Source organism: Petaurus breviceps, unplaced genomic scaffold, assembly GCF_028583685.1.
Source record: "Petaurus breviceps papuanus isolate PSGF00001 unplaced genomic scaffold, PetGlider_PUasm1.0 456, whole genome shotgun sequence".
Taxonomy (NCBI): Eukaryota; Metazoa; Chordata; class Mammalia; order Diprotodontia; family Petauridae; genus Petaurus; species Petaurus breviceps.
This window is the reverse complement of record NW_027186343.1, coordinates 258678-284976: the sequence shown is the minus strand read 5'-3', so window position 1 is coordinate 284976 and position 26299 is coordinate 258678. Positions and strand designations below refer to the sequence as shown.

The 26299-nt window shown below is 37.9% G+C and overlaps 1 protein-coding gene across 1 annotated transcript in view; it reads right to left on the bottom strand.

Annotated features, from left to right (window-relative positions):
• LOC138171706 (vomeronasal type-2 receptor 26-like) overlaps positions 1-26299 on the bottom strand; it is a 39595-nt gene that overhangs the window by 12874 nt on the left and 422 nt on the right. Inside the window, exons 2-5 of the mRNA XM_069101348.1 lie at positions 20654-20945; positions 9707-10510; positions 6875-7096; positions 2198-2324 (exon numbers count right to left, since the gene is read on the bottom strand). Coding sequence (XP_068957449.1) covers positions 2198-2324; positions 6875-7096; positions 9707-10510; positions 20654-20941 — 1441 coding nt within the window. The 5' untranslated portion in view covers positions 20942-20945. The remainder of the gene's footprint in view (positions 1-2197; positions 2325-6874; positions 7097-9706; positions 10511-20653; positions 20946-26299) is intronic.

Here is a 26299-nt window from a genome sequence, read left to right as displayed (position 1 = left end):
TAAATAATAGGATAGAAAAGGTAAATGACAAATGTTGGAGAGGATTGGGAAAAATGAGATATCAATGAACTGTGATCAGAGTTGTGAATGGTTAAACCATTGTATAGAGCAATTTGGAACTATGCCCACAGGGCTATAAAACCCTTTGACGTGGCAATACTAATACTAGGTCTGTATTCCAAAAGAAATAAAAAACAAAAAGGAAAAGGACTGATATATACAAAAATATTTCTAGCATTTTTTCCTGGGGTAAAGAATTAGAAATTAAATTGGGGAATGGCTAAACAAGTTGTGGCATATGAATGTAATGGAATACTATTGTGCTGTAAGAAACAAGGAACAGATATTTACCTGGAGAGGCTTATACAAACTGATGCTGAGGGAGAAGAGTAGAACCAGGAGAAATTTGTACACAATTACAGACACAGCGTATGTTTGACCACCAACTTTGATAGACTGGACTCTTCTCAGGAATGTAGGGTTATAAGTCAACCCCAAAAGACTCATGATGGAGAGAGATGTCTACATCCAGAGAAAGAACTAGAAATAACTGAGTTTGAATCCAGATTGAAGCAAACTACCTGATCTTTTTCTTTTTCTTCTTTGGTTTTGTTTCTTCTTTCCATTGTTCATTCCATCTGATACAATCCTTCTTTATAACTTGACTACTGTCTAATGTGAAAGTATTTGCAGATCCTATACTTGATTGTATGCCATGGGGGGGGGGGGGAGTGAAGGAGGGAGAGGAAATTTGAAATTCAAGGAATTGTGGAACTGAATCTTGAAAACTAAAAGTAAACAAAAAAATTAATAAGGACCAAAAAATAAAAAAAAATAGAAATTAAGGGGATTCACTTCAATTGGGGAATGGCTGAATAAGTTGTGATATGTAATTATGATGTGATATGTTGTACTATAAGAAATGATGATCAGGATGCTCTCAGAAAAACAAGGAAAGACTTATTTGGGTTGCTGCAAAGTGAAATGTACTGTGTACAAAGTAACAGCAATGTTTTAAGATCATCAGCTGTGAATGACTTAGCTCTCCTCAACAATACAATGATCCATGACAACTCTGAAGAACTTAGGATGAAAAATGCTCTCAATCCCCAGAGAAAGAAATGATAGTGTCTCAATATAAATTGAAGCAATTTTTGTGTTATTTTCCACTTTATTTTTCTTGACTTTTCTATTGGTCTGTCTTCTTTCACAACATGACTATTATGGATATATTTTGCATAACTACATCTATATGGATTTCCTTGCCTTCTCAATGAAGGATGATGAAGAAGGAGGGAAGGGAGAAAATATGGAACTTAAAGTTTTAACAACAAATGTTAAAAATGTTTTATGTGTAACTGGGAAAAATTAAATATTAAATCAATATAAAAAATACAGAAGGAAGCAATAGAAAATTTATTTGAAAAAGAAAGGCCTGAGAATCGATCTCCAAGTGCTTTAGAAAATTTCTACCTTACCAGGAATTTAAGTCTATATCCTTAAACAACTAATAAAAAAAAATTCATTTTCTTTATATCTTTTAATACTTCACATTTCCCAAAAGTATTAATATATTTCAAAATCCTCTCAATATCCTTGGTTCTTCCATCATGTGGCACTCCTTGAACTGGGAGTCCTTTGTGTGAATCTGATTGCATTTCTATGCACCAGTGCTCTAGGGAGGCAATATCCATATTGTGCATGCTTACAGTGAATTTATATATATACTTATTGAGACAAATAAGAATTAGACAAAAATCTGGTCTGACTTGAAAAAGAAACAAACAGAAAATTGAGTAATTTCAGATTAAAACAAAAAAAAACCAATAATTGTTCTCTACATGATCCCTACAAAGCTAGAGGATCCTAGAGTGAGAATCTGAGGTGGAGAATCTTTCCATTAAAAGGCAACCAAATTTTTCCTAGACTAGCACCCATCAGGAAACAGATCTCCTCCCGTCCTCTTCATGCTGACAATCTCTGCGAGCTCATTCTCTACAGCTGGTTGTTACTCTGGTTTATTTTTTTAAATTGGTTTTCCCCGTTGGCTGCCCATTAATTATCTCATGGAGTAATGTTCCCATGAGTTGCATGTAACTGTAAGAATTTGACAAAGGTTCTTCACCAAAAAGTGTTTCCCTATTTTTATGAAAGAGAGCTATCGGGGATTTAGGGAGAATTCTTTTTAGACACCTACTTTTCAGATTAGAAATTTCCTCCTCAGGGCATTGAACACAGTCAAAACAGCAGGCAGGCTTCCCTTCACAAGACAGCTTCTTGAATCCATAACCACAGCTCTCATTGCATACAGATTCTGGAGTAGTCTGAACGATAAGCAAAGTAAATGTCATGAGGGATGTGATTTGTAATTACAAGGGGGAAGACTCATTGTTCTACCAAAGTAAATGCCTTATTTGGTACTGGCTAAGAAAGTATTTCATAGGAGAGTTTCTTTAATTGTATATTATTTACATGTTCAGAATAATCAGTTCTATACTATATAGACCAGTTGGTGGTAATGGAGTATGTATTGGTAAGTTCACTAACCTTGGCAGTACACTTTTTAAAATTTCTTTTTTGTCTTTATTAATTTGTTTGTTTACTTTTAGTTTATAAGATTCAGTTCCACAATGCCTTGAGTTTCTAATTTTCTCCCCCTTTCTCTCCTCCGCCCCCCACCCCAAGGCCGGCATGTAATCAAGTATAGGATCTGCAAATACTTCCACATTAGATATTAGTCAGATTATAAAGAAGGATTGTAATGGATGGAATGAACAATGGGAAAGAGGAAACAAAACCAAACAAGAAAAAGAAAAAGAGAAGGTAATTTTCTTCAATCTGCATTCAAACTCTGTTCTTTCTAGTCTTTTCTCTGAATGTAGACATCTCTCTCCATCATGAGTCTTTTGGAGTTGTCTTATATTCCAGCGTTGCTGCGAAGAGTCCAGTGTATCAAAGTTGGTCATCATACATATGTTGTGTCTGTAATTGCATACAGATTACTCCTAGTTCTGCTCTTATCACTCAGCATCAGTTCACATAAGCCTCTCCAGGTAAATATGAAGTCTGTTTGCTTCTCATTTCTTACAGCAAAATAGTATTCCATTACATTCATATACCACAACTTGTTTAGCAATTTCCCAATTGATGGGCATCCCCTTAATTTCCAATTCTTTGTCCTTGGCAATGTACTCTCCAGGGGTGTACATACACACACACACACACACACACACACACACACACACACAGAGGCTCGTGCGTGTGGGCATGGGCAAGACCTTTTATATCCAAACATCCAATTAATACTATACTAATATATAATGTAGTCCTACTATATTTTCATGAATAACACATGTACAACATTATACATCATATATAATAAAGCATAATAGTATATGTAATAATATATAGTTTATAATATATATCATGGGAAGTAGAGTCAAGATGGCAGAGAAGAAACAAGACTTCCACAGGGCTCTGGCTTCCACCTCCCCCAATTCATGTAAAAGGGGACTCTGAACAAACTTTGGAGCTACAGAACTCACAAAAAGACACATAGAAGCTAACCTCCTGCTGAAGACAGTCCAGCAGGCCAGCAGGAAGGAGCCAGCACAGCACTCTGAGAGCCCAACCCAGGCCCAGCAAGCCAGAGGTTTTAGCCTCAGGGCAGGCCTGACAAGCTGCCAGCTAGAGGGATTCAGATCACCAGAAGCTGTGTTGGTTTCTAGAATTATCAACCCATAGATGCTGAGGACAAAATAATATGTCAGTGCAGTGTGGATTTTGGGATCCAGGAATTCAGGAGTGTGGTCAGCTTTTACACCCAGAGTGAGAAGCAGCTGAGGTGCTGTGGCCCTGCAGCCACAGCCACATGGCAGCTTCAGCTCCTGGCCTGCGGATTGTAGGGGGTCCAAGCAACCAGTCTGAGGGGTAATCACTCTTGCTTTAACCTACTTAGATCTGGATTGTGGTCTAGGGTGAAGGTTCTGGGGTGTGCGACCAGCTTGCCAGAGCATGTGGAGGATTTAGAGAGCACTCAACTAATAGCTTCAGCAACTGAGAAAACCCCAGTGATTGATACGAAGCTCCCCTGTCTGGTAGCAGAGTCCTACTGTGGAAAAAAGCCCCAAAGTCAAGTAATTGAGGGGCAACATGAGCAAATGAGGGAAGCAAAGCAAACAGAGCAATTGAACTTTACACTCCTATTTTGGGGACTAAAACAATCAAAGCATGGAACAGGAGGAAGACAATGAAGTCAGAAATCCTGCACCAAAAGCTTCCAAGAAAAATACAAGCTGGTTACAGGCCATAGAGGACCTTAAGAAGGATTTTGAAAAGCAAATAAGAGAAGTGGAGGAAAAATTGGGAAGAGAAATGAGAATGAGGCAAGAAAATTATGAAATGAGAGTCAACAACCTGACTGAAGAAAATAACACCTTAAAAATAGACTAACTCAAATGGCAAAAGAGGCTCAAAAAGGCAAGGAGGTGAAGAATGCCTTAAAAAGCCAGAATTGTCAGATAGAAAAAGAATCTCAAAAGCTCACTGAAGAGAATCATTCCTTCAGAATTAGATTGGAGCAAATGGAAGCTAGTGACTTTAAGAGAAATCAAGATACTATTAAACAGATCTACACAAATGAAAAAAATAGAAGGCAATGTTAAATATCTCATTGGGAAAACCACTGACCTGGAAAATGGATCCAGAAGAGATAATTTAAAAATTATTGGACTACCTGAAAGCCATGATCATAAAAAGGACCTAAAGGGACGGCTAGGTGGCTCAACAAGTAAGAGCACTGGCTCCAGTGTTGGTATGACCTGGGGATCAAATCCAGGCTCAGATACTTAGCACCACACCCAGAAATAACTGGCCATGTAACCTTTAGCAAGTTACTTAACCCTGACTGCTTTTTAAAAAAAAAATAAAAAATTTTAAAAAGGACCTAGAAATCACCCTTCAAGGAATACTCAAGGGGGTGGCTAGTTGGTGCAATGAGTAAAGTGCCAACCTCAGACTCAGGAGGACCTGAGTTTGGTTCTGGCCTCAGACACTTAACCCCCCCCCCCCACACACACAGACGCACACAACCCCAACAAACTAGCTGTGTAACCTTGGGCAAGTTACTTAACCCCAATTGCCATCCAAAAAGCAAAAAAAATATACTCGAGGAAAATTTCCCTGATGTTTTAGGACCAGAGGGCAAAATAGAGGGTGAAAGAATTCACCAATCACCTCCTGAAAAAGATCCCAAAAGAAAACTCCTAGGAATGTTATATCCAGGTTCCAGAATTCCCAGATCAGGGAGAAAATATTACAAGCAGCCAAGAAGAAATAATTTAAATATTGTGGAAACACAATCAGGATAACACAGGATCGAGCAGCTTCTACACTGAGGGATTGAAGGGCTTGGAATATGATATGCCAGTGTCAAAAGAGCTGGGATTAAAACCAAAAATCACCTACCAGTAAAACTGAGTATCATGTTTCAGGGGGAAATATGGTCATTCAGTGGAATAGAGAACTTCCAAGCATTCTTGATGAAAAAACCAGAGACAAATATAAAATTTGACATTCAGATACAAGAAGCAAGAGAAGCATGAGAAGGCAAACAGGGAAAAGAAATCATAAGGAACTTATCAAGGTTGAACTATTTACATCCCTACATAGAAAAACAATAATTGCAACTGATGAAACTTTTGTCAGTATGAGAATAGTTGAAGGGAATAGAAATGTGTGTGTGTGTGTGTGGGTGTGTGTGTGTGTGTGTACAGGTATACATAGATAGAGGCCACAGGACCAATTTAATAGGAAGGGATGATACATAAAATGTGAAATTAAGGGGTGAGAGAGGAATATAATGAGAGGAGATGGGGAGAGACAGAATGGGGTTAACTATCTCACATAGAAGAGGCAAAGGAAAATGGTTACAATGGAGGGGAAGAACAGGAAGGCAAAAGGGAATGGATCAACCTTATTCTCATTGAATTTGGCTTAGGGAGGGAATGACATACATACTAAATAGCATATCTCACCCTACAGGAGAGTAGGGAGGAAGTGGATGAGAGGAGGGATGATGGAAGGGAGAGCAGGCTGGGGGGGGGAAGGAAGTTGGAAGCACCCACTTTTGAAAATGGACAGGATCAAAATAGAGAATAGAACAAGTGGGAGTTGGGTTAGGAGGGTGGAAAATATAGTCAGTCTTTTACAATATATCCACTATGGAAATGTTCTGCATAGCTACACATGTACAACCTATACTGAATTGCTTATCTTCCCAGAAAGGGTGGGTGACAAGGGAGGAAGGGAATTAATCTGGAATTCAAGGTTTTAAAACCAAATGTTTAATATATACACACACACACACACACACACACACACTATTAGTAATAGTATTTTAAATGTAACTGGGAAATAAGATATACAGGCACTGGGGCATAAAGATCCACTGTGCCCTACTGGAAAGTTGGAGGGGGTATGGGAGAAGATATGGGAGAGAGCAGATTGGAGGAGGGGATATCTAGTGGGATCACTATTTTGGGGTAGTGGGTAGGGGAAAAATGGGGTAAAAATTTGTAACTCCAAATCTTACTGAAATGAATGATGTAAACTAGAAGTTACTAAACATTTGATTAAAAAAATATATGTCTTGAATTAATTGGATACTTTGTTACATAACAAAGGATTTAAAATATTTTAAAATACCTCTGTTATTGGCTCTTTTTCTTTGTTATTCATATGCTTGCTGTGAATGAAAAGTAGGTAAATCAAAAGAGAAAGGCTTTTCATTAATGTGGCTTGTAGAGGAACTCAAATGGGTAAGTATAACTCTTGTGCCTGGAAATGAAAAATTAATACTCAAAGTTTTACAGACCTGTGATATGCCCCATATGATTGACTTCTCAGAAATGGTGAAATTTGGACCCAGCAGACCCTTGGGAATAAACTGTCCAACTTTCACAAACATTTCATTTTGCTTGAAGAAGATCAAATAATTCATGATATCATATTTAGCCACAGGGTTTCTTTGCTCATCCAAGACCACCTGGTCCCCAGCATTATTATTAAAGTGGATATTCCTCAGAAAGGAGTGGAGCTAAGTGGGAAGAGAAATCTCAGTCACTTCTTATTCCCTGAGAGTGGTGTGGACCCAACATCACGATCAGAGAGTAGTAAAGGAAATTAATGAACATAATCTATATGTTTCATCAGATATATGGTTTCTTTTTTAAAAAAAAAAGTGTTAGACATCTTTGTATAATGTTCTGTGCTAGATGTGTCAAGTTTCTGGAACCTCAAGTTATGATATGTCATCTCCTTTAAGAGCAGGATTTGGGTTTTTATCTGCTTTCTGAGAGGCAATCTCTAGCAGGAAAGTTCAGAGATCCATGGAGTTTGGAAAGTGTTGTCATCTGTCACCATTCCAAACCCTGCCATGCAGAGGACATTAAACGTGAACAAGGCAGCCTCATTGAAGCCTACAGCTCTTTGCCCACAATTATCTGGTTCATTATCATAAAGGGGCAACAGGATACCTTAGAAGGAAAGTTTTCATGTTGACTTCTCAACCTTACAGAAATGGACAGTGGGGACAATGTACACTGCTGATTTTTGTTGCTTCAGTCGTGTCCAACTCTTCAAAAGCCTATTTGTGGTTTTCTTGGCAAAGACACTGGAGTGATTTGTCATTTCCTTCTTCAGCTCATTTTACATGTGAGGAAACTGAGGCAAATGGGATTAAGTCAGCTACCCATGGTTACACAGCAAGTATATGAGGCTGGATTTAACCACAGGTTTTCCTATTCCAGGCTGGGTGCTCTATCAACTGCATCACCTGTTGTCGTCTGACTTTTTGTGCCAGCTAGTAAGTGTCTGAGGCAGTATTTGAGCTCAGGATGATAAGACTTCCTGACTTTAGGTCCTGAAGTCTATCCACTGTGCTACCCAACTTTCCTTAATGCAATTATTAGCTACCACTAAAACACTGGCATGAAATTTATAAAAATATATGGTGGGATATACATTAAAAGTGAAACAGATTTTGTATGTAATTGTGTTTGTCATTTTAAAAGAGAAATATGGCTAATATTTAAGTAAAAAATTTCATTGCATATTCTAACATAGGCAATTTTCTGATCTACTAGGTGAAGACACTTTTGGAAGTTTAGAACCCAAGAAATGGAGTGTCAGATTAAGAAAATGGAGCTAGTACTTTTTGGAAGGGACCTTGAGTGAAGAGGAAAGGCTTGGTGAAACCTAACAATTTGGTAGTGAATTCTTAATAGACAAGTTGACACTTATCCAGAGGACCCTACAAGGGTTTTGGGGTTTATTGGGATTTATAAAATTAAAGGAGAAAATTCAGCTCTTCGGCAAAAAAGGTGATAAAGTATCTTGCATTTATTACTGACCACATTATCATTAGGACCATAAACACACATTGACTGCTTCATACTTACCCAACAGACTCTATATATGTAAGAAGTAGAATGAGCTCCTTGAGTATAGGGGCTGGTTCACTTATGTATTTGTATCCCTAGAACCCAACTTTGAAGACTTGTTCCATTTTTGGTGAAAGGAACTGGCTATTCAAGTTGGATGTCCACATTTCAGAAGTAAGACCAAGCATTCTTAGTCCTTAGTTAATGCAGAAATGCTTAAAGTGAGGACCATCCAGAGCAGAATGAAAAAATTGTCCATCAAATTTCCATTGCCTGATGTACAACGATATGACAAACAAGTTGTTGTGTTCATATCATTGTGTGGTTTTCTCCACACTCTCTCTATTCCAGACAAATAAACTGTTTGCTTTTCTCTGAATTCAATATCCCATTTTCCACCTCTGCATTTTTACAAGTTACCCCTCATGGCTGCAATATGTTGTAGATATGCAATATGAAGTAGAGAATATCTCTACTTCTTAAAAGACTTTTCTTCATTCCCAATTCATCTCAGGTTCTATCTGCATGGAGTTTACCATGATTCACTCATTCAACAAGGGTTCACTGTACACCTACTGTGTGCTAGATAATATTAATATGAAGGCAAAAATGAAATAATTCTTAAATTCAGGGAGCTTCCATTCACCAGAAACAGCTGCTGGCTACACTGGGTCCTTATCACTTCCAGGATCAAGTGTAAAGTCCTCTTTTTGGCATTTAAAGGTCCTCATAATCCAATCCCTATCTACCTGTGCAGCTTTCTTATACCTTAATTTGTTCCACACACTCTATGATCCAGCTACACTGGTCCACTTGCAGTTCCTCAAGGATAACCCTCATCCAACATCTCTATACATTTGGACTAGCTGTCTTCCACATCGGAGATGTTCTGTCACCTCACTCCTCTGATCTTTCCTGACTTCCTGCAAGGTTCTAATTCCATCTGCTGCAGGAGACCCCTTTCCTGCTCCCCCCCACGGTGTCCATTTCAAATTACCTTCATCCCCCCTCTCTTTCTCCATACATATATACACATATGCACATATGTTATGTATATACAAATATTTACATATATTTACAAACATAGTTTATGTACCAAGTCATTTATATGTCATCTCCCTCATTAGAATGTACACTCCTTAGGGCAGGGACTGTTTTTGCATTTCTCTGTATTCCCAGGGCATCCAACAATGCCAAACACACAATAAAGCTTAGATATGTTAATACACTGACTGACTGACTGGCTCATTTAGGAGGCATATTACCTGCCAGGACTGAAGTGTGAAACTTTCTCCATGTCCCTCAAATCCCATTTCTGTTCTCATCAGGAACATTTCATGGAGGGCCCATGCCACAGCATAAACAGCATTGTAGGTAGAGTAACTGAAGCTAGACATGGTCATGTCAAAATGTTCTAGAGGCAGATCTTCCAGGGAAGAATTTGGTGAACATTCTTCTTTCTCTAGTTTTGCAGAATCATCTGGGCAATTGAAAGTTGAATGCCAAAAGGTCCTCAGGAAAATGTCCTCTGGATATTTAGCAGGGTTAACACTCTTGAGAAAATGAGAAAAACCAGGAGCTTCACTAGTCTGGTGTTTAAATACTAGAGCACCATGGAAAGCATAACTATCAAAATGACGGGCTCTGAGAGTAATATCCAAGTCAGACGTGATGATCCACACTTTCAATGATGTCAAAATAAGGGGTTGAGAATGCCTGAGTATCATGAGTGAATCTGCATCTCCATGAATGATGATTACTTTGGCTGATGATGCTAGGATCCTGGGCATGAAAGCTACATGAGATTCATCTTGATGTCTCTCACTGACAGGGATCTTTTCCATAAAGGCCACACAGATATTACTCCTGGCCATCTCTTCTGCAATGTCCCAAAGGAATTTTTCTCCTCTCATATCATCTGTGGAAATCAGCCCCACCCAGGTCCATCCAAAATGTAACAGTAGCTGAACTATGCCCACAGAGAGAAAGGCGTCCCTAGGAGCCATCTGATAAAGGGAAGGAAACTGGACCTTGTCATCCAGGAGAGGTTCAAATGGACCATAGGTGATCTGAATGGAAAAAAGAGTGTATGACATTTTGAGTTCCATGAAAGTGGTGCTGGTGGCAGTCTAGCAGTAAAGTGCATAAAAAAGCCCATATATCTTCATCAGGAGAAAATTCTATGGTCTTATGAGCTACTGATCAAGCAGGAAATTCTAATCACCCCAAAATGTATCTCTTTCTGAGATCCCCTGGAAGACAAACATTAAAGAGATGCTTTCATGGTCCTGTGTACGTCAACTGGTACTTCTCCTACTCCTCACCTCAACTTTGTAACATATTCTTTATTTGGAATCTCAATTGACTTAATGAAATTATCATTTTACTGTGATTTGTTTAATAAAATGATGATGACCAAAAAGCTAAAATTAGATCCCAATAGGTATATATAAATAATTTTATAGATTGACATAAAAGCAGAAAATCATTCAAGAAGAACACTAATTTTTGTGATTTAATAATTTTTGAAATGAAAATGAATTATTTTTACATTATAGGGGACCTGTGACTGACCCAAGAGGAAGAGAGAGAGACAGACAGAGAGAGAGGGAGGAGAGAGAGAGAGACAGAGAGAAACAGAAACAGAGAGAGACAGAGAGAGAGAGACAGAGAGAGAGAGAGACAGAGAGAGAGAGACACAGAGATACACAGAGAGACACAGAGAGAGAGAGAGACAGAGAGAGAGAGGAAGAAAAAGAAAGCGAGAGAAGAAAGAGAGAGAGAGAGAGAGAGAGAGAGAGAGAGAGAGAGAGAGAGAGAGAGAGAGAGAGAGATTTCAAGTGAGGTTCCTCAGTCCTGCAATATAAAACAACAGCTAGAAATACCAAAGAGAAGAATCATGGTTAAACTGCCCATTAAAAGCTACCACCAGCAACCAGAATTTGGTTTCTAAAAAGGGAAGGAATGAAGGTTGAAAAATAAACTACATAAAAATTATGGCAGTAAATACTCACAGGTAAAAAAATAGAGTGATGTTAGGAAAATCATACTATATTCTTCCCTCAGATAATTCTGTTGTTTTTTTTTTACTCTTATTTCCCCAAATCCCATGTTTATTAGGTTCTCATGTCTTTCAATTCTATCTCTACATCTGTCCCCTTCTTGCAGTCAGTATATCAATCTACACTGTGACCTTGAATCCCTTGACGCCTCTACTCTTTGCTAGGTCATTTTCCCAACACCAGCCACTCTCTCTTTTCCTTGTCTCGTCTCCTTAGTAAACTAATTCAACTCTGCATTGTCCTCCTGTTTTGAATCCCTAGACTTCTTGTCCTTTCCCCATTTGTGCCCTACCAAACCTCAGTCCTGTATCACTCCAACTTTTCACCATATTCACTCCTACACACACACTCTAGGATGAAGGAGGAAAAAAATCAGTCATTCTGACTGGGCCCACTACAAATTTATGTTACACCTGCTTTATTAATTCTCTATTCCACTCTTCACACCAAGTCTTCAAACTTTTTCATTACTCTGCAAAACTCATGTGACTCCCCCTCCCATCCCCTCTCATCTGAGAATATTGCCTCAAATTTTAGAGAAAAAAATGAGGCCATTCACCATGAGCTTCATCTTTTTCCCTCTTCTTCATCTTCCATAACTCATCTGTATTCTGCCATTATTTCCTCCTTCACAGCTTTTGCATGTAATGAAGCTGCCTCACTCCTTACCAAGTTCAACTTCTCTACCTGCTCAAAGAATTCTATTCCATCCCATCTTCCCCAACAATATTCCTCCATCATCCCCACTCACTCACTTAATTTCTGACTCTCCCTCTCTAGTGGCTCATTACACACTGCCTACAAACATGGTCATGTCTCCCCAATCCTGAAAAAAACCCCAACAAAAACAATCAAGCCTCGTTTGATCTTTCCATCATCACTAAAATCTCCTATATCCCTTCTGCCATTCTAAACTTCAAAAAGCTATCTACAGTAGGTTCCTCCACTTTTCTCCTCACTCTTTTCTTAACCCCTTGAAGTCTGGGTTCTGACGTCATTCCACTGAAACTACTCTCTTCAAAGTTACCAGTGTTCTCTCAGGTTCCAAGTGAAATTCTCCCTATCTTTAACCTATCGGCTCTTTTGATCACCCTCTCCTTCTTGATACTTTCTTCTCCCTAGGTCTTCAGGATGCTACTTCCATGGTTCTCTTCCTCCCTAGTTGACGACTCTCTTTTAGTTTCCTTTGCTATATCTTCATTCAGATAATCACGTGTCACACAAGCTTCTGTCTCGAGTCTCCTCTTCTCTGTCTGCGTCACTCCTGTTAGTGATCTCATCAGCTCCCATGGCTTTAATGACCATCTCTGGGCCCAACTCTGCTCAGTTCCATGTATCTTACCATAACCTCTCTACTGATGTCCAACCTCTCATCTCCAACTGCCTTTCAGTTATCTTAAACTGGATGTCCAGTGGACATCTCAAGTTCAACATGTCCAAAACATAATTCATTATCTTTACTCCCCTAAACCGCCCCCTCCTACCTTTCCTATTGCTGCAGAGGCCAATATCATCCTCCCAGTCCCTCCAGCTCAAAAACTGTGTGTCACCACCAAATTCTCACAACCTCTGAACCCTCATGTCTCTCATATCCAAGTTGTTGCCAAGACCAAGATTTCCCCTTTCCAACATCTCTTGAAAACATCTTCTTCTTCCTCTGAGGCTTCCACTGCCCTAGTAAGGCGCTTTTCACTGCTCCTTGTTTCTTATAGCACAATAGTATTCCATTGCATTCATACACCACAATTTGTTCAGCCATTCCCCAATTGATGGACAGGCACCCCCTTAATTTCCAATTCTTTGCCACCACAAAAAGAGCTGCTATAAATATTTTGTACATATGGCTCTTCCTTGAAATTGGCCTTTTGCCGGTCCCGGAACAAGGCATTCTAACCCTTGATTATGACTTTTGCTATTTCTTGTGTTTAGAATGTCTTTGCTCATCATCTTTGGCTACTGACTTCCCTGGTTTCCTTCAAGTCCCAACCATCATTTCTTCTTCTACAGAAAGCCTTGCCCAAATCCTCTTGATTCTAGTGCCTCTATTAATCATTTCCTATTTATGCTGTATGGGCAAATAGAGGGCACAGTGGATAGAGAGTCCTGCCAGGAGTCAGGAGGACTCCTCTTTGTGAATTCAAATCTGGCTTCAGGTACTAACTGGGTAACCCTGGACAAGCCATTAGCCCTGGTTCCTTTAGTTCCTCGTGTTTAAAATGAACTGGAGAAGGAAATGACAAACCACTCTAGTATCTTTGCCAAGGAAACCTCAAATGGGGTTACAAAGAGTCAATGGGGACTGAAACAACTGGACAAGAACAAATTTATCCTTCATAAAGCTTGTTTGTACTTATTTGTTATTGTCTTCCCCACTTAATTGTAAACTTCTTGAGGACAGGAACTGTCTTTTGCTTCTTTTTGTACCCTCAGCACTTAGCACAGTGTCTGGCACAAAATAGGCATTTTATAAATATTTATTGACTGACTGAATGAATGAATGGATGACTCTACAAGCTATGTCCTCAATCACATTTCCCATGAAGTATTTGAGTTCCTTAATTGGGCTTTCTGTATCTTGTCTCTTCCCTCTCTTAAATGTGTTTTGCATGACTACACACATATAACCTATATCAAATTGCCTCCCTTCTCAATGAGGTAGGGAGAGAGGGAGTGAATTTGGAACTCAATATTTCAAAGCAAGAATGTTAAAATAATTTTTACATGCAACTGGGAAAATATGAAAGTAAAAAAATGTGACATTCCTAGAGCAACAAGCCATGTCATTGTCCTACAACAAGCTTCAGTGGCTCCATACTTCCTTCAGAATCAAGTAAAAGTTTTTCTGGGAGGTCTATAGAGTTTCCTTTACAGTTTGGCTATATAGCATTCCAGGTTTAATTCACATATTCCATCCTTAGGAATGCTATTTGATGGGCTTTTCTTTACCTGTTTCATAACTTAACACTTGGTGTAAAGATCCAGAACATTTTGGACACATGGATTTACCTGAAGGGAACAGAGTTATTCTGGCAGATGATTTTAGCAATTATCCAAATGGAGAATAATATTTTCACCATCATTGTACCTGCTCTTCTTGTATTTTCAATTCAACCTGTGGACAAGGATGTTCCTCAGAATAGAAAATGTTATGGAAATTTCAAGAATGTTGAGTTATTACACAAGCAAGCCCCATATAGAACTCTCAATCTCACGAAAGATGAATTTTTAAATGTTGCTTGTGTCTCAAGCTGCTAAAAAGTGAAATGTTGAATGTCTTGGAGAAAAAAAATACCTTATTTTCTAACTGATGCTTCTCCATAAATGGAATTCTAACCTTCACCTCTGTGCATTTCTATGGGTAGTTCCCCATTGCTGGAAATTGATTCCTTTTTCACTTCTACCTTTTGAAATTTTTGGTTCCACTCAGGACTCATCTATAAACTCCTGGTTTGCATCATAATTGATTACCTCAATTGTTTGAACTTGCTCTGCCTTCAAAATACTTTGTAATTATTTTGTATATGACTGTATTTGTATCTGTTGTTTTTCCCCAGCAGAATAGAAGTAGTCCAAGAGATTAAAGGGATGTATAGGTTTTTCTTTTTAATATGAAGTGTCACCAGTACCTGAAATATCTGAAATATAGGAGGAATTTAAGAAATGCTTAATGAATCAAATTAAAAAGAATTCTGAATTTTACCACTCACAAAACTTTCATTTTTTCCCAAGGACAGACCATGCTTTTGTATTAATCCTTGATTCCCTTATTTCCATATTCATTACATTTATTTTAAAACTCATATGTATTTTTAAAAAAAGGATTAATCATGAACAAGGTGAATTTGTACAAAGGCTGAAAGTATAGTTCAACAGTGAGAAAACCACTAACATAACTGATAATAGAAATGAAAGCATCCCAGACTACATGAGTATTTGAATCAATAGAGAATAGAGTCATTGGTGAAGTATAATAATCTTTTATGCTAAAAAAAAAATACTAGCAAATAAAAGAGCCACTTTTTTTGCCTTTTGGAGGGCAGTTAAGTGACTTGCCCAAGGTTACATGGCTAGTTTGTGTGTGTGTGTGTGTGTGTGTGTGTGTGTGTGTGTGTTACATGGCTGAGGCCAGAACTGAACTCGGGTCCTCCCGACTCTGGGGCTAGCGCTTTACTCACTGCGCCACCTAGCCACCCAAAAGAGCCACTTTTGATATGATGTATAGCACATATGTCAAAGCAAAGGCTTATAGATGTATCACTTTCAATGGAGAAATATTTAAGCTTTCATAATAAATACAAGAGTAAGATCAGGATCCCCATCTGGGGCAACTACATGGAATAATGGACAGAGTGCAGGGCTTAGAGTCAGTAAACCTTATCTTTGTGAGTTCAAATCTGACCTCAGATATTTAGTTGTGTGATCTTTGGCAGGTCACTTAACCCTGATTGCCTCAGTTTCATCATCAGCAAAATGATCAGAAGAAGGCAATGGCAAACCATTCCAGCATCTTTGCCAAGAAAATCCCAAATGGGGTCACAAAAAGTCAGACACAACTGAAAAAATAACTACTTAACAAAAAGTTAAGATGTCTTACTTTATGGTTGTTATTTGACATTGTTCTAGAAATAATACAAACTAGAGTTGAGACATTTGAGGGAGCAGATTAGAATTCCCCTAAGTTAATTTTGTCTCTAATACTGCACAGCACAAAGGAGACAATTACAATTATCCCTTCCACAACATGATTTTCCCCATCATGGTTTCCATATATCAATGACTGGCATAAGAATTAAATGGAAATTTTGGGGGAGTTTTGCAGAGGACACAGAAAAAAATTTAGATAATCAGAAATTCATAAAATATGTATATATTGTTGTCTAATCTCAAGAACAAAGAAGGAAATCCTCAAAACCAGAGAACTTCTATGTTACAAAGGGAGGGCCAAATAATTTTCAGGAACTGTGCTACAACAAGCTTCAGTGGCTCCATCATGGGGGCTCCATGACCCTAACCTCCATAATGTGTAATGGAATAATGTTCCCCTTAGACTGAGACTCTCTTCTCTCCTACTTTTGTGGACTCGTCACACAAGTGTGGGGGTATTGATCTCCCCTAAAAAGAAAAGTTTCCCTTACTGATGGGTTATGGTAATATGACAGTAGCAGTGACAAAGGAGATAAAAATAAAAACAGTGGGAAAGAGAAGATAGACTTATCTGTGTTTTCTTATAACATGAAGCATGTACATTGAAATTCCAGGGGGTTGTAAAGAGAAAGGTGGAAATAATCAATAGCTTCAGTAAAATAATAGTTGATAAAGTTAATATGGACACACACACACTCACACTCACACCTACACACCCCACAGACTATTTACACAGCAATAACTAAGTCTAAAAAGAAATCATAGAAATGGGAGCCCCATTAAAATAAATTTTGAGTTCACAAAATATATGGGAGACAAATAAAAAAAATTCTTCTAAACTCATTTTTTTCTACTTTCTCTCCTTTCACTCACTCCTCAACTCTTTGCAGTTTGGCTTCCCACTTAGTCACCAAATTGTTCTCTTCAAAATTGCCAATAATCTCCTAACTGCCAAATCTGATGTTTTTTTCTCAATCCAACTCCTTCTTGATTTATCTTCTACCTTTGACACTGTAAACCACCTTTCCTTTCCAGATTCCCTATTCTCTCTTGGTTTTCATGACACACCTCTCTCCTACCAATATGAGTGATCTTTTCAGTATCATTTTCTGATTTACCATCCCTGTCTCAGCTTCTAACTAATTATGGCTCCCCAAGGATCTGACCAGGTCCCCTTTTCTTTTGCTTATGCCTCTCATCCCTGGTGACCACATCAATTGCAGTGGGTTTAACTATCATCCTTGTTCAAATGATTCTCAGACCTATACAACCAGCTCCAATTTGTCCCTTGACCTCCAGGCCTGCATCACAAACTACTTATTACACATTAGAAAAGGGATATTCTGAAGACATTGTAAGTTCAACATCCTCAAAATTGAATCTTTCAGGGGGCGGCTAGGAGGCACAGTGCCTGCCCCGGAGTCAGGAGGACCTGAGTTTGGATGCGGCCTCAGTCACTTAACATTTAACCTTGGGCAAGTTACTTAACCAAAATTGCCCTCCAAAAGGCAAAAAAAAAAAATGAATCTTTCCCTTGGTTTATTCAGCACTTAGAGCCTTAGACAGTGACTGGCACATAGTAAACTCTGAGCAATTGCTTGTTTAATGAGCAACTGATTGGCTGAGTTTGTTACCTTTCCCCTAAAGCCTGACCTCTTCAAATATTTCCTATTTATGTTGAAGGCATAACCAGTCTTCTAGTCACTGAGATTCATGACTTGATTATTATCCTCAATTCCTTACTCTCTCCCACCCCACTCATCCAATCATTTGTGAAATATACATTAATAATTTCACAACAAGTCTAGTTTTTGCCTCCTCTCCATTCACACAGCTGCCATCTTGGTTCAGGATTTTATCACTTATTTCCTTGATGATTCCTAATTCATCTCCCTGCCTCTCCACACCATTTCAATCTATTCTACCCACAGCTGCCAAGGTAATCTCCTTTAAATGCAAATCTGACCATGTTATTTCTCTACTCAAACTTGAATTGCTTCCTGTGAACTCTAGCATGAAACCCCTTTGTTTTGCTTTTAGTATAATTCAGAGTGACCCAAAGTCATTTTTACAGTCTCACTGGGCATTACTACCTCTCATACATTCTACAATTCAGCCATGAGGGAGCTGATTCATTGAAGAACCCTTACTTGTAAAACAGTATGTATCAATTTGATCTGACTATAAGTTCTGGCCCCAGAGCTCTGATCTGCAGATGGTAAGATCACTTGTGTAATCATGGGAAACTGACTGTAGACCATCCACCCTTGTTTTTCTTTGTCATGGTGACTAAGCCCAGTGTGTATAGCCCAACCACATGGAAAGTCCCCCCAAATTATTTTGTATATCCCGACAATTTTCTCTTGTCCAGCATGAGCAGGTGTTCATCTTATGACCATCTAGTCAGTGGAGATATTCCTTACTTTGCCCAACTCATGACCCTGCTGATATATTTTTTTGTTTATTTTAATTTATACATTAAATGCCAACCAAAGAAGTTATTCTGTATATGGTAAGCTGTTCTTGAATGTTCACATAGCTAACACTATAAAAATAGGGCCCTGGATTGAGGGGGAATTTCATATTGTGAGGAAAATCTGAGGTCCAACTCCCTCGAGGAGCCCATGGATTCTTTAATAAAGTGCTATTGGCTCAGAGCTCTGCCTCAGTTTCTCTTCTTGTAGGTTGGATAATTTTTATCTCCATAACCAAACTGACCTTCTCTCTTATTCTCACAAAGGAAACTCCATCTCCTTTCTATGTCCATGCCTTTTCACTGGCAGTCCCATATGCCTGGAATGTACTCTCTCCTCACCTTTGCTATATATCATACATCTTTACTCAGAAAACAGAGATCAAGCACTATTTTCCACTGAAAACCCTTCCTAATATCCCTAACTACTAGCTTTCTCCCTCTTAAACTAACTCATACTTATGTTTCATATATATTTGTATTTATTCACTTTGTAATAATTCATCATTTTTATATGTTCTTGTCCTATTAAAATGCAAGCTGTTTTTCACTAGGTGTTGTTTCATTCTTTGTACTTGTATGCCTGGCATCTAATATAATGTCTGTTACATAGTGAGGACTTGATAAATACTTGTTGATTGGTTAGTTACCAAGATATATTACAGATGTATAAGTACAAAATATATTAAAGGGGAAAGAATGAAAAAAGTGGAAAGATATTCATTTTCCAGAGTTAAATAATGCCAAAGTAATAAAAAATGATGATAATACTTAATTTATATATTTAGTGATTGACCAATTCAATTAACTAGGTGTACTATAAAGAACAGGATAATATAATAATATCCATTTGGAGGACTGAAAGGTTTAAATCTAAAATATTAATAACATAGGGAGAGATATATTAAAAGGGAAATAGCACATGCAGAACTCAAATAATATTATTATAAAACAATGTTCATTAAAATTACTTGGTATAGTTTGACAAGGATTAAAGAAGGTCCTTGGGATGTACAAGATAAAGAAAAATCAAAATCCAATTTAATATTCTGATGCACAATAGAATTGGTAACAGAAATAGCTTGTGGGAAAACTCTATATTTTATAAGAATGGAAATAAAAGAGTAGAAATCAAGTAGTTCAGTAGAAATCAAGTTTTGACCAATATCTTCCACCTTATAAAGTAGCTAGGCAGCCTACTGGATAGAGAATTGATCTAGGAGTCAGGTTGACCTGAGTTCACATTTGGCCTCAGATTACAAGTTCTGTGACTCTGAACAATTCACTTAACCACCATCTGCCAGAGTTTCCTCATCTGTATAATGGAGATAATAATATCATCTGTCTTCCAAGATTAATGTGCAGATAAAATGAAAAAATAACTACAAATATTTTTGGTAAACCTTACAGTGCTATATAAATGCTAACTAGTATTATATAACAGAATAAAGAAAAATGGATATATGGCCTTAATATGAGAGGTCATATCATAAAACAATATAAAATACAATGAGATCAGATACATTTTTACAGTTATGAGAAGGCAGCAACTGATGGAGTGAGAATGGAGATTGCAGCATATTTCTTCCCTCTCTTTCTATTTCTTGCTTTAAAAAAAAAAAACACAGCCAATGCAGAAATTTGTTTTGCATGACTTCATATTATAATGGATTTTGTAGTACTTACTTTCTTGACAAGGGGGATGGGTCAGGGTAGGGAGAAAATATGAAACTTAAAAATAAAATTGATTTTTAAGAAAAGTAATGTCCAATGGAGGGAGCAATGGGATTAAATTGGTGAGACTCGGATCCTAAACCCAACTTTGCTACAAATGATCTCTAGGATCTTGGAAAGCCAGGTAATATGGCCATGTGGAACAGGTACTGAATTTGAAGTAAGATAGAGGACCTGAATTTGAATCCACATCCTACCACTTACTATTAGGATTATTTTGGAGAAGTCAATTAACTTCTCTGTATCGGTTTCCAAATATGTCAAAGGAGGGAAAAGATGGCAGATACAGTAGGCCATACCTGTGGGAACTTGTAGAGTTCTAGTAGGGACCCCATCTGGACAGATAATGCAGATGTTCCTCCTCCAATGACAGCCACAGATTTATCTTGAGCTCTACAGCTGTAATTAGGCATAGTTGGACTTTGGCCTGATAGCCACTTCAGGGAGCTCTCCAAGGTCCTCTCATCACTGTGGTAGGTGTTATAGAGATGGTATCCCAAGGTGATGTTAGGTAAGAGGTTGGGATTTTGGTTGATTTCCTCTACAGCAAACACCAGGGCCAGGACCTGCTGATAATTTTTATGCATCAACCTGTGGTGGAGGAATGAGAAGAATGTCAGGCAACTAGGTGGGGGTGGGGGTGGGGGTGGGGGTAGAAATTGTCTCAAGGCAATGGGTTTCAGATGGAGGAACTGCAGTTACAAGACTACTCGTCCAGAAAGCATGGTTCAGCCAATTTGGTCTGCAGGGAGCAATACCTGTCTTCTACATATTTATTTCCTTATTGTAAGTTCTAGAATGAAAAATAATTTCTCAGGACAATATTACCATTATATTGTCTGCTTGAGTGTCCTTTTCATTTAGAGGTCCAAAAAATTTATAGTATATTGAACAACTGAACAAAAACAAATCTTGAATAGTTACCACACTCAAGTCTCTGCTATAGTAAAAGACAAAATATGAAGAAGGCAAAACTGAACGTTGGAGTGAAATTTATAAGTCAGATAAATCACACAACCACAATGCATGGCAGTATGCAACAAGTGCCAGATCAGTGGGATAAAACTCAACATAATTTCAGAGGAGGAAACAACATCATCTGGTGACAGGAAAAATAAATATGGTTTTATGGAGAATATGGACATTGAGTTGGAATGAGAAGAGTGGGTAAGATTTCAGTAAGAAGAAATGGCAAAGAAGGAAATAAAAAAATGGAATAAGTGAAGGTAAAGAGGTAAGAAATATGAAGGCACTTTCCAGAAATTATTATACTATTATTAGATTATACATTTACTACTGGAAAAGAACTTATAATTGCTTTACTCTTACCCCCACCCTTTACAGATGTGGAAACTGAAGCCCACAGGAGAACTAACTTGATGTAGGTTGCATGGGGGTTGTGACTGAGCTAGGACTGCCCCACTGATACTATATGAATATTACCAAAAGTGATCAGTTTGATTAAGCACAGTGCTTGAGTAGGAAGGTAATGAGAGATGAGGTTGGAAAGAGTGGTTCAAAAAATTAAGGGGGAGAGAGATCTATTGAATTCATTCATTAGGCAATGCGAAGCCATCCGGCCTCATTCCCAAGCTCTCTGCAGAGTTTGACACTGTTGGTCACCCTCTTCCCTCTAGATGTTTGGGACCTCACTCTCTCCTAGTTTTCTTCTGAGCTATCTGACTATTCCTTCTCAATCTCCGGTGCTGGATCTTCATCCACATCACACAATTGAACCATAGTTGTCCCACAAGATTCTGTCCTTGGCCCTCTTCTCCTTTTATGACACTTCACTTGATGATATCATTGCCTCCCATAGATTTAATTATCATCTCTATGATTGTTGTCATCATTGTTTTTATTGCTGTTCTTCAATGCTTTTGTAATCTCAGATTTGATAGCTGCTCTCTATAAAGATAACATTTTGATTGAGCAGCAAAAAGAAGAGGGAAACTGAAAATTACTGTATTCAGTAAAAAGGAAATATTGGTGACCCTTAAAAAGACAATTTGCTGAGAATGTCTTTTTTTTAATAAATTACTACATCACAGGCATTATTGGAGACTAAGGGTATTTTAGAGGGAGGGGAAGGAAAGGAAGGATAAAGTATTTGGAGCCAGTGACAATTAATTTTAGATAGACAAGTCAGGGAGCATTTAAAAGAAGCAAAGATTTGGGAGAGATACCATAAACCAAAAATTATAGAATTGATTCAATACTTAGAGCTTAATAGGATTATAGAGGTCATTGAGTTTAACCTCATAATTTTAAAGTGAAGGAAACTGATGTAGGGAGTTTAAATGAGTAGTCAAAGATCATAAACATCCTAAGTACCTGAGGTGGGATTCAAGCCCAGCTTTTCGTAACAAGAAATCCAGTTTTCTAACCATTGCACCGGTCTATCTGATTCACATATTTGGGACCCTACCCACTCATAGAATTCAAGTCCTTACTCTCTAAAGTTTCCAGACATTCACATCACTAAAGAAGAAAATTCTTGTGGGTAATGAATGGAAGCAGTCTTTCCTAAGCATGAATAGATATTCTGTCTTAAAGAAAGGACCTTTGTGGGATACTCAATGCCTATTAAGAAGTTGAAGAAACTTAGGTTTTACATTAAGTGATACCTTGAAAACAGTACAGTTTTATCTATCCCTTATTTTAAAATAATTTCTGCTCAAAGACACATAGCCACTGTGACTTACATAGTTTTATATATCACCTAAATCACCTCTCAGGAAAAAAAACACACCTTTTATCTCAAATGAGTATTAGAAAATACTCAGTATTATAACAAAAGCCATGACTTCTTCAGTCATATAATGTGTTAGATGAAATTCAGTGAAAGTCATAAATTTATTCAAGTGAAATATCCAATTATCAGGAGATAATTTCCATATTTACTCATTAGGAGAGATGATGGGGAAAAGTTAATGAGCAGAAGAGGTTGAGAAAAGGGGGAAGTGGGATCAATATGAAGAAAGAGAGGTATAAAGGACAAACAGATTGGAACACACTCTGGTTGATTCATGAGAACAAAGCACACAAACACAATGATTCATAGACCCATAAAATACATGACCACACAGAGCAGAGAGCAATGACAAGCTAGTGAATTAAAAACCAGGAACATCCTCTGTCACACACACAGACATGCAAATATCTCTCCTACTCACAATATTTTATGCCTATTATTGCTTCAATGCCTTCACAAGTAGGACACTTCAGTCCCTAGGACTTCTTCCTTTCCTTCTACAACAAAAAATCACCATCATATAAATATTTGTTGTTACCACAATTTTGCATAAATACATGTAACAAAGAACTGAGTATGGGTCACCATTAAAAAAAAATCCAGATGTGAATATGGAACTACAAAGTCTTTCAAAGACAATAAAATCAGAAGCATGAATAGAGAATCAGGGGGAGAGATCATGGACACAAGGGCTGGCTATGTCATCCTTGGTTTGGCTTTTAACCTTAAACTTCTATAGCAAAGCTTAAGGGTTAAGGGGTAAGGAACATTTAAAGATACTAAATAGACAGAACAAAACAAGTGACTAAATGTAATTGTTCTTGGTTTCCTCAGTGAATGAAGAGATAACAAGGGAAAAGAAGAAAGAAAAGCACAGAGAAAAACCACAAAAGGTTTGAGGGTGAGAGAGGGAAGTTCACACAAATCATTACCTCACAAGGAGACAGAAGAAGTCATAACTTCTGCTTATAAATGATCCCAGATTTTCCACTGTACCAAATACTGACCTATGTACAAACATTGCCCAGGATAGGGCATAGGTTCTCTTCTTCCATTCCTCAGGGAAAGGTCGTCTATGGTGATGAGTCTAGAGGTTTCTTGAAACAGTCACATTTTGAGAATGAGCACTCATTGACTGATCTCTAAATGTATTATTCCAATAAAGTAATCTTTGCCCTGTTACCTAGCACATCCCCAACAAAAGGAGATTGGGTATTACTCCTCTCCTATATAAAGCTTCCATCTTAAAACTGGGGAGCCAAAAAGAATGGCATCCTGTATCATCCCCTTCTTTCCTTGAATAATTTGACCTTTTAAACTCATCTTAATTTCAATATAAAATGATTAGAGACATTCACTTCTCAGTGTTTGGGTCTCACCTCAGTGCCAGTTCCTTTCCATGATCTTCACAAACTATTTTGTCATTATGATTATCCTTCTTGAAGAAAGAAACAAAATTCTTTAACATTACTATTACATACATGAGAACTGAGTACTCAATCCCTTTCTTTCCTTCTACAAAATAGCTCAGATTTCATAGCAGTTTGTGATCCCACATAAGTACCCTTGCTTTTTTGTCTTCCTCATTATATACTATATATTGTAACTGGCAATTGCTTGCAATCAGATCACAATGAAATGACAGATTTTCTCTCTGAGTCAACCTCCTCCTCACTATTATAGCTTAGATATTTAAAAAAAAAATGTATTCCTGGCTTTTAGAGGCTGCTAGGTGAGACAGTGGCTAGAATGCCAAGCCTGAAGTCAGGAAGACCTGAATTCAAATCTGCCTTCACATTCATACTGATTGTATGACCCTGGGCAAGTCACTTAACCCTGTTTGCTTCAGTTTCTTCATCTGTAAAATGTTCCGGATTCAATGGCAAGTCACTCTCATATCTTTGCCAAGAAAACTCCAAATGGGGTCACTAAGAGTTGGACATGACTGAAATGACTGCACAATAAAATTTTCTGTGATGTAGGATTTTTTTTAACAAAACCTTATCTATATCCACATAGAATGCATAAAAATTGTGTGAAAAATGTCTAACACCCCGGCAATTCTGATATTATTGAAGAGAACTCAAACTAGCAAGTGATAATCTTTAAAATTCCTAGAGGGAAAAAAAGAAAATTCCTAAAGTCTCTAGGCGAAGTGCCCAGAAATTTGGATTATGATTTCTTAGAGTGATGTTGCTAAATTGGAGTGGGTCCCTTTAAGCTTCCTACATGGGCTAGTTACTTTCGAAATTGAATCCATTCCTGTGAAATGGAAAGACAGCAAAGCACATAGTCTAACAATACAGGCTAGGGGGCCGTGGGTCACTAATCCCCAGTTTGGATTTGAAGACAAGCCTATGGCTCCATTATTGGTTCTGTTCACCTGATATTGACATCATTAATTCATTCACTAACTCTGTGAAGTTCCTTAAGGCAAGGAACTAATTGGGTTGGGGCTTTGACTCCCCAGGGCTTACCTAGTGCTTTGCATATACAAGATTCTTAAGAAATATTTTTGAAATTGAGTTAAATTTACTCAATGAACATTTAATAAGCACCTAATGTGAACAGCACATTGTGCTAGATTCATCCAAAAATGAGAAAAAGTGAAAAGGAGAGATGGAATATATTATAAGTTTGTTTTTGTTTCACTTGGTGTCTCCTCTTTAACCATCAGTGCCTATAGCAATAATCACTCCAAATGGAGATGAGCAAAAAATGGTGATATAGAAGCAAAGAAGGGTAATGTCATTTCACTGTGTTCACCTTTTACCTGTGGTCACAGGGATCGAATGCTATAACCTGTTGTTTTCAATGCTGACAGGATGATTCATACCTGAGAAGTTACAACACACATTCTTCTGGGAAATATGGGCATAGTCTTCTAATTCATCTCATCCCAGGACCCTCTGCTACAGAAATGAGGAATGCCAAAGGAGAAAAGACCCTTCTTCTAATCTGTTTCTCTCTTTCTTTCTCTCTGTCACTCTTCCTTTTCCTTTTTTTCTCTCTCTCTATCTCTGTTTCTGTTTCTAACTTTCTGTGTCTCTGTCTCTCTCTCTGCCTCTCTGTGTCTCTGTGTTTCTCTGTCTCTCTCTGTGTCTCTCTCTCTCTGTCTCTGTCTCTCTCTCTCTCTCTCTGTCTCTCTCTCTCTCTGTCTCTCTCTCTCTCTGTCTCTGTCTCTCTCTCT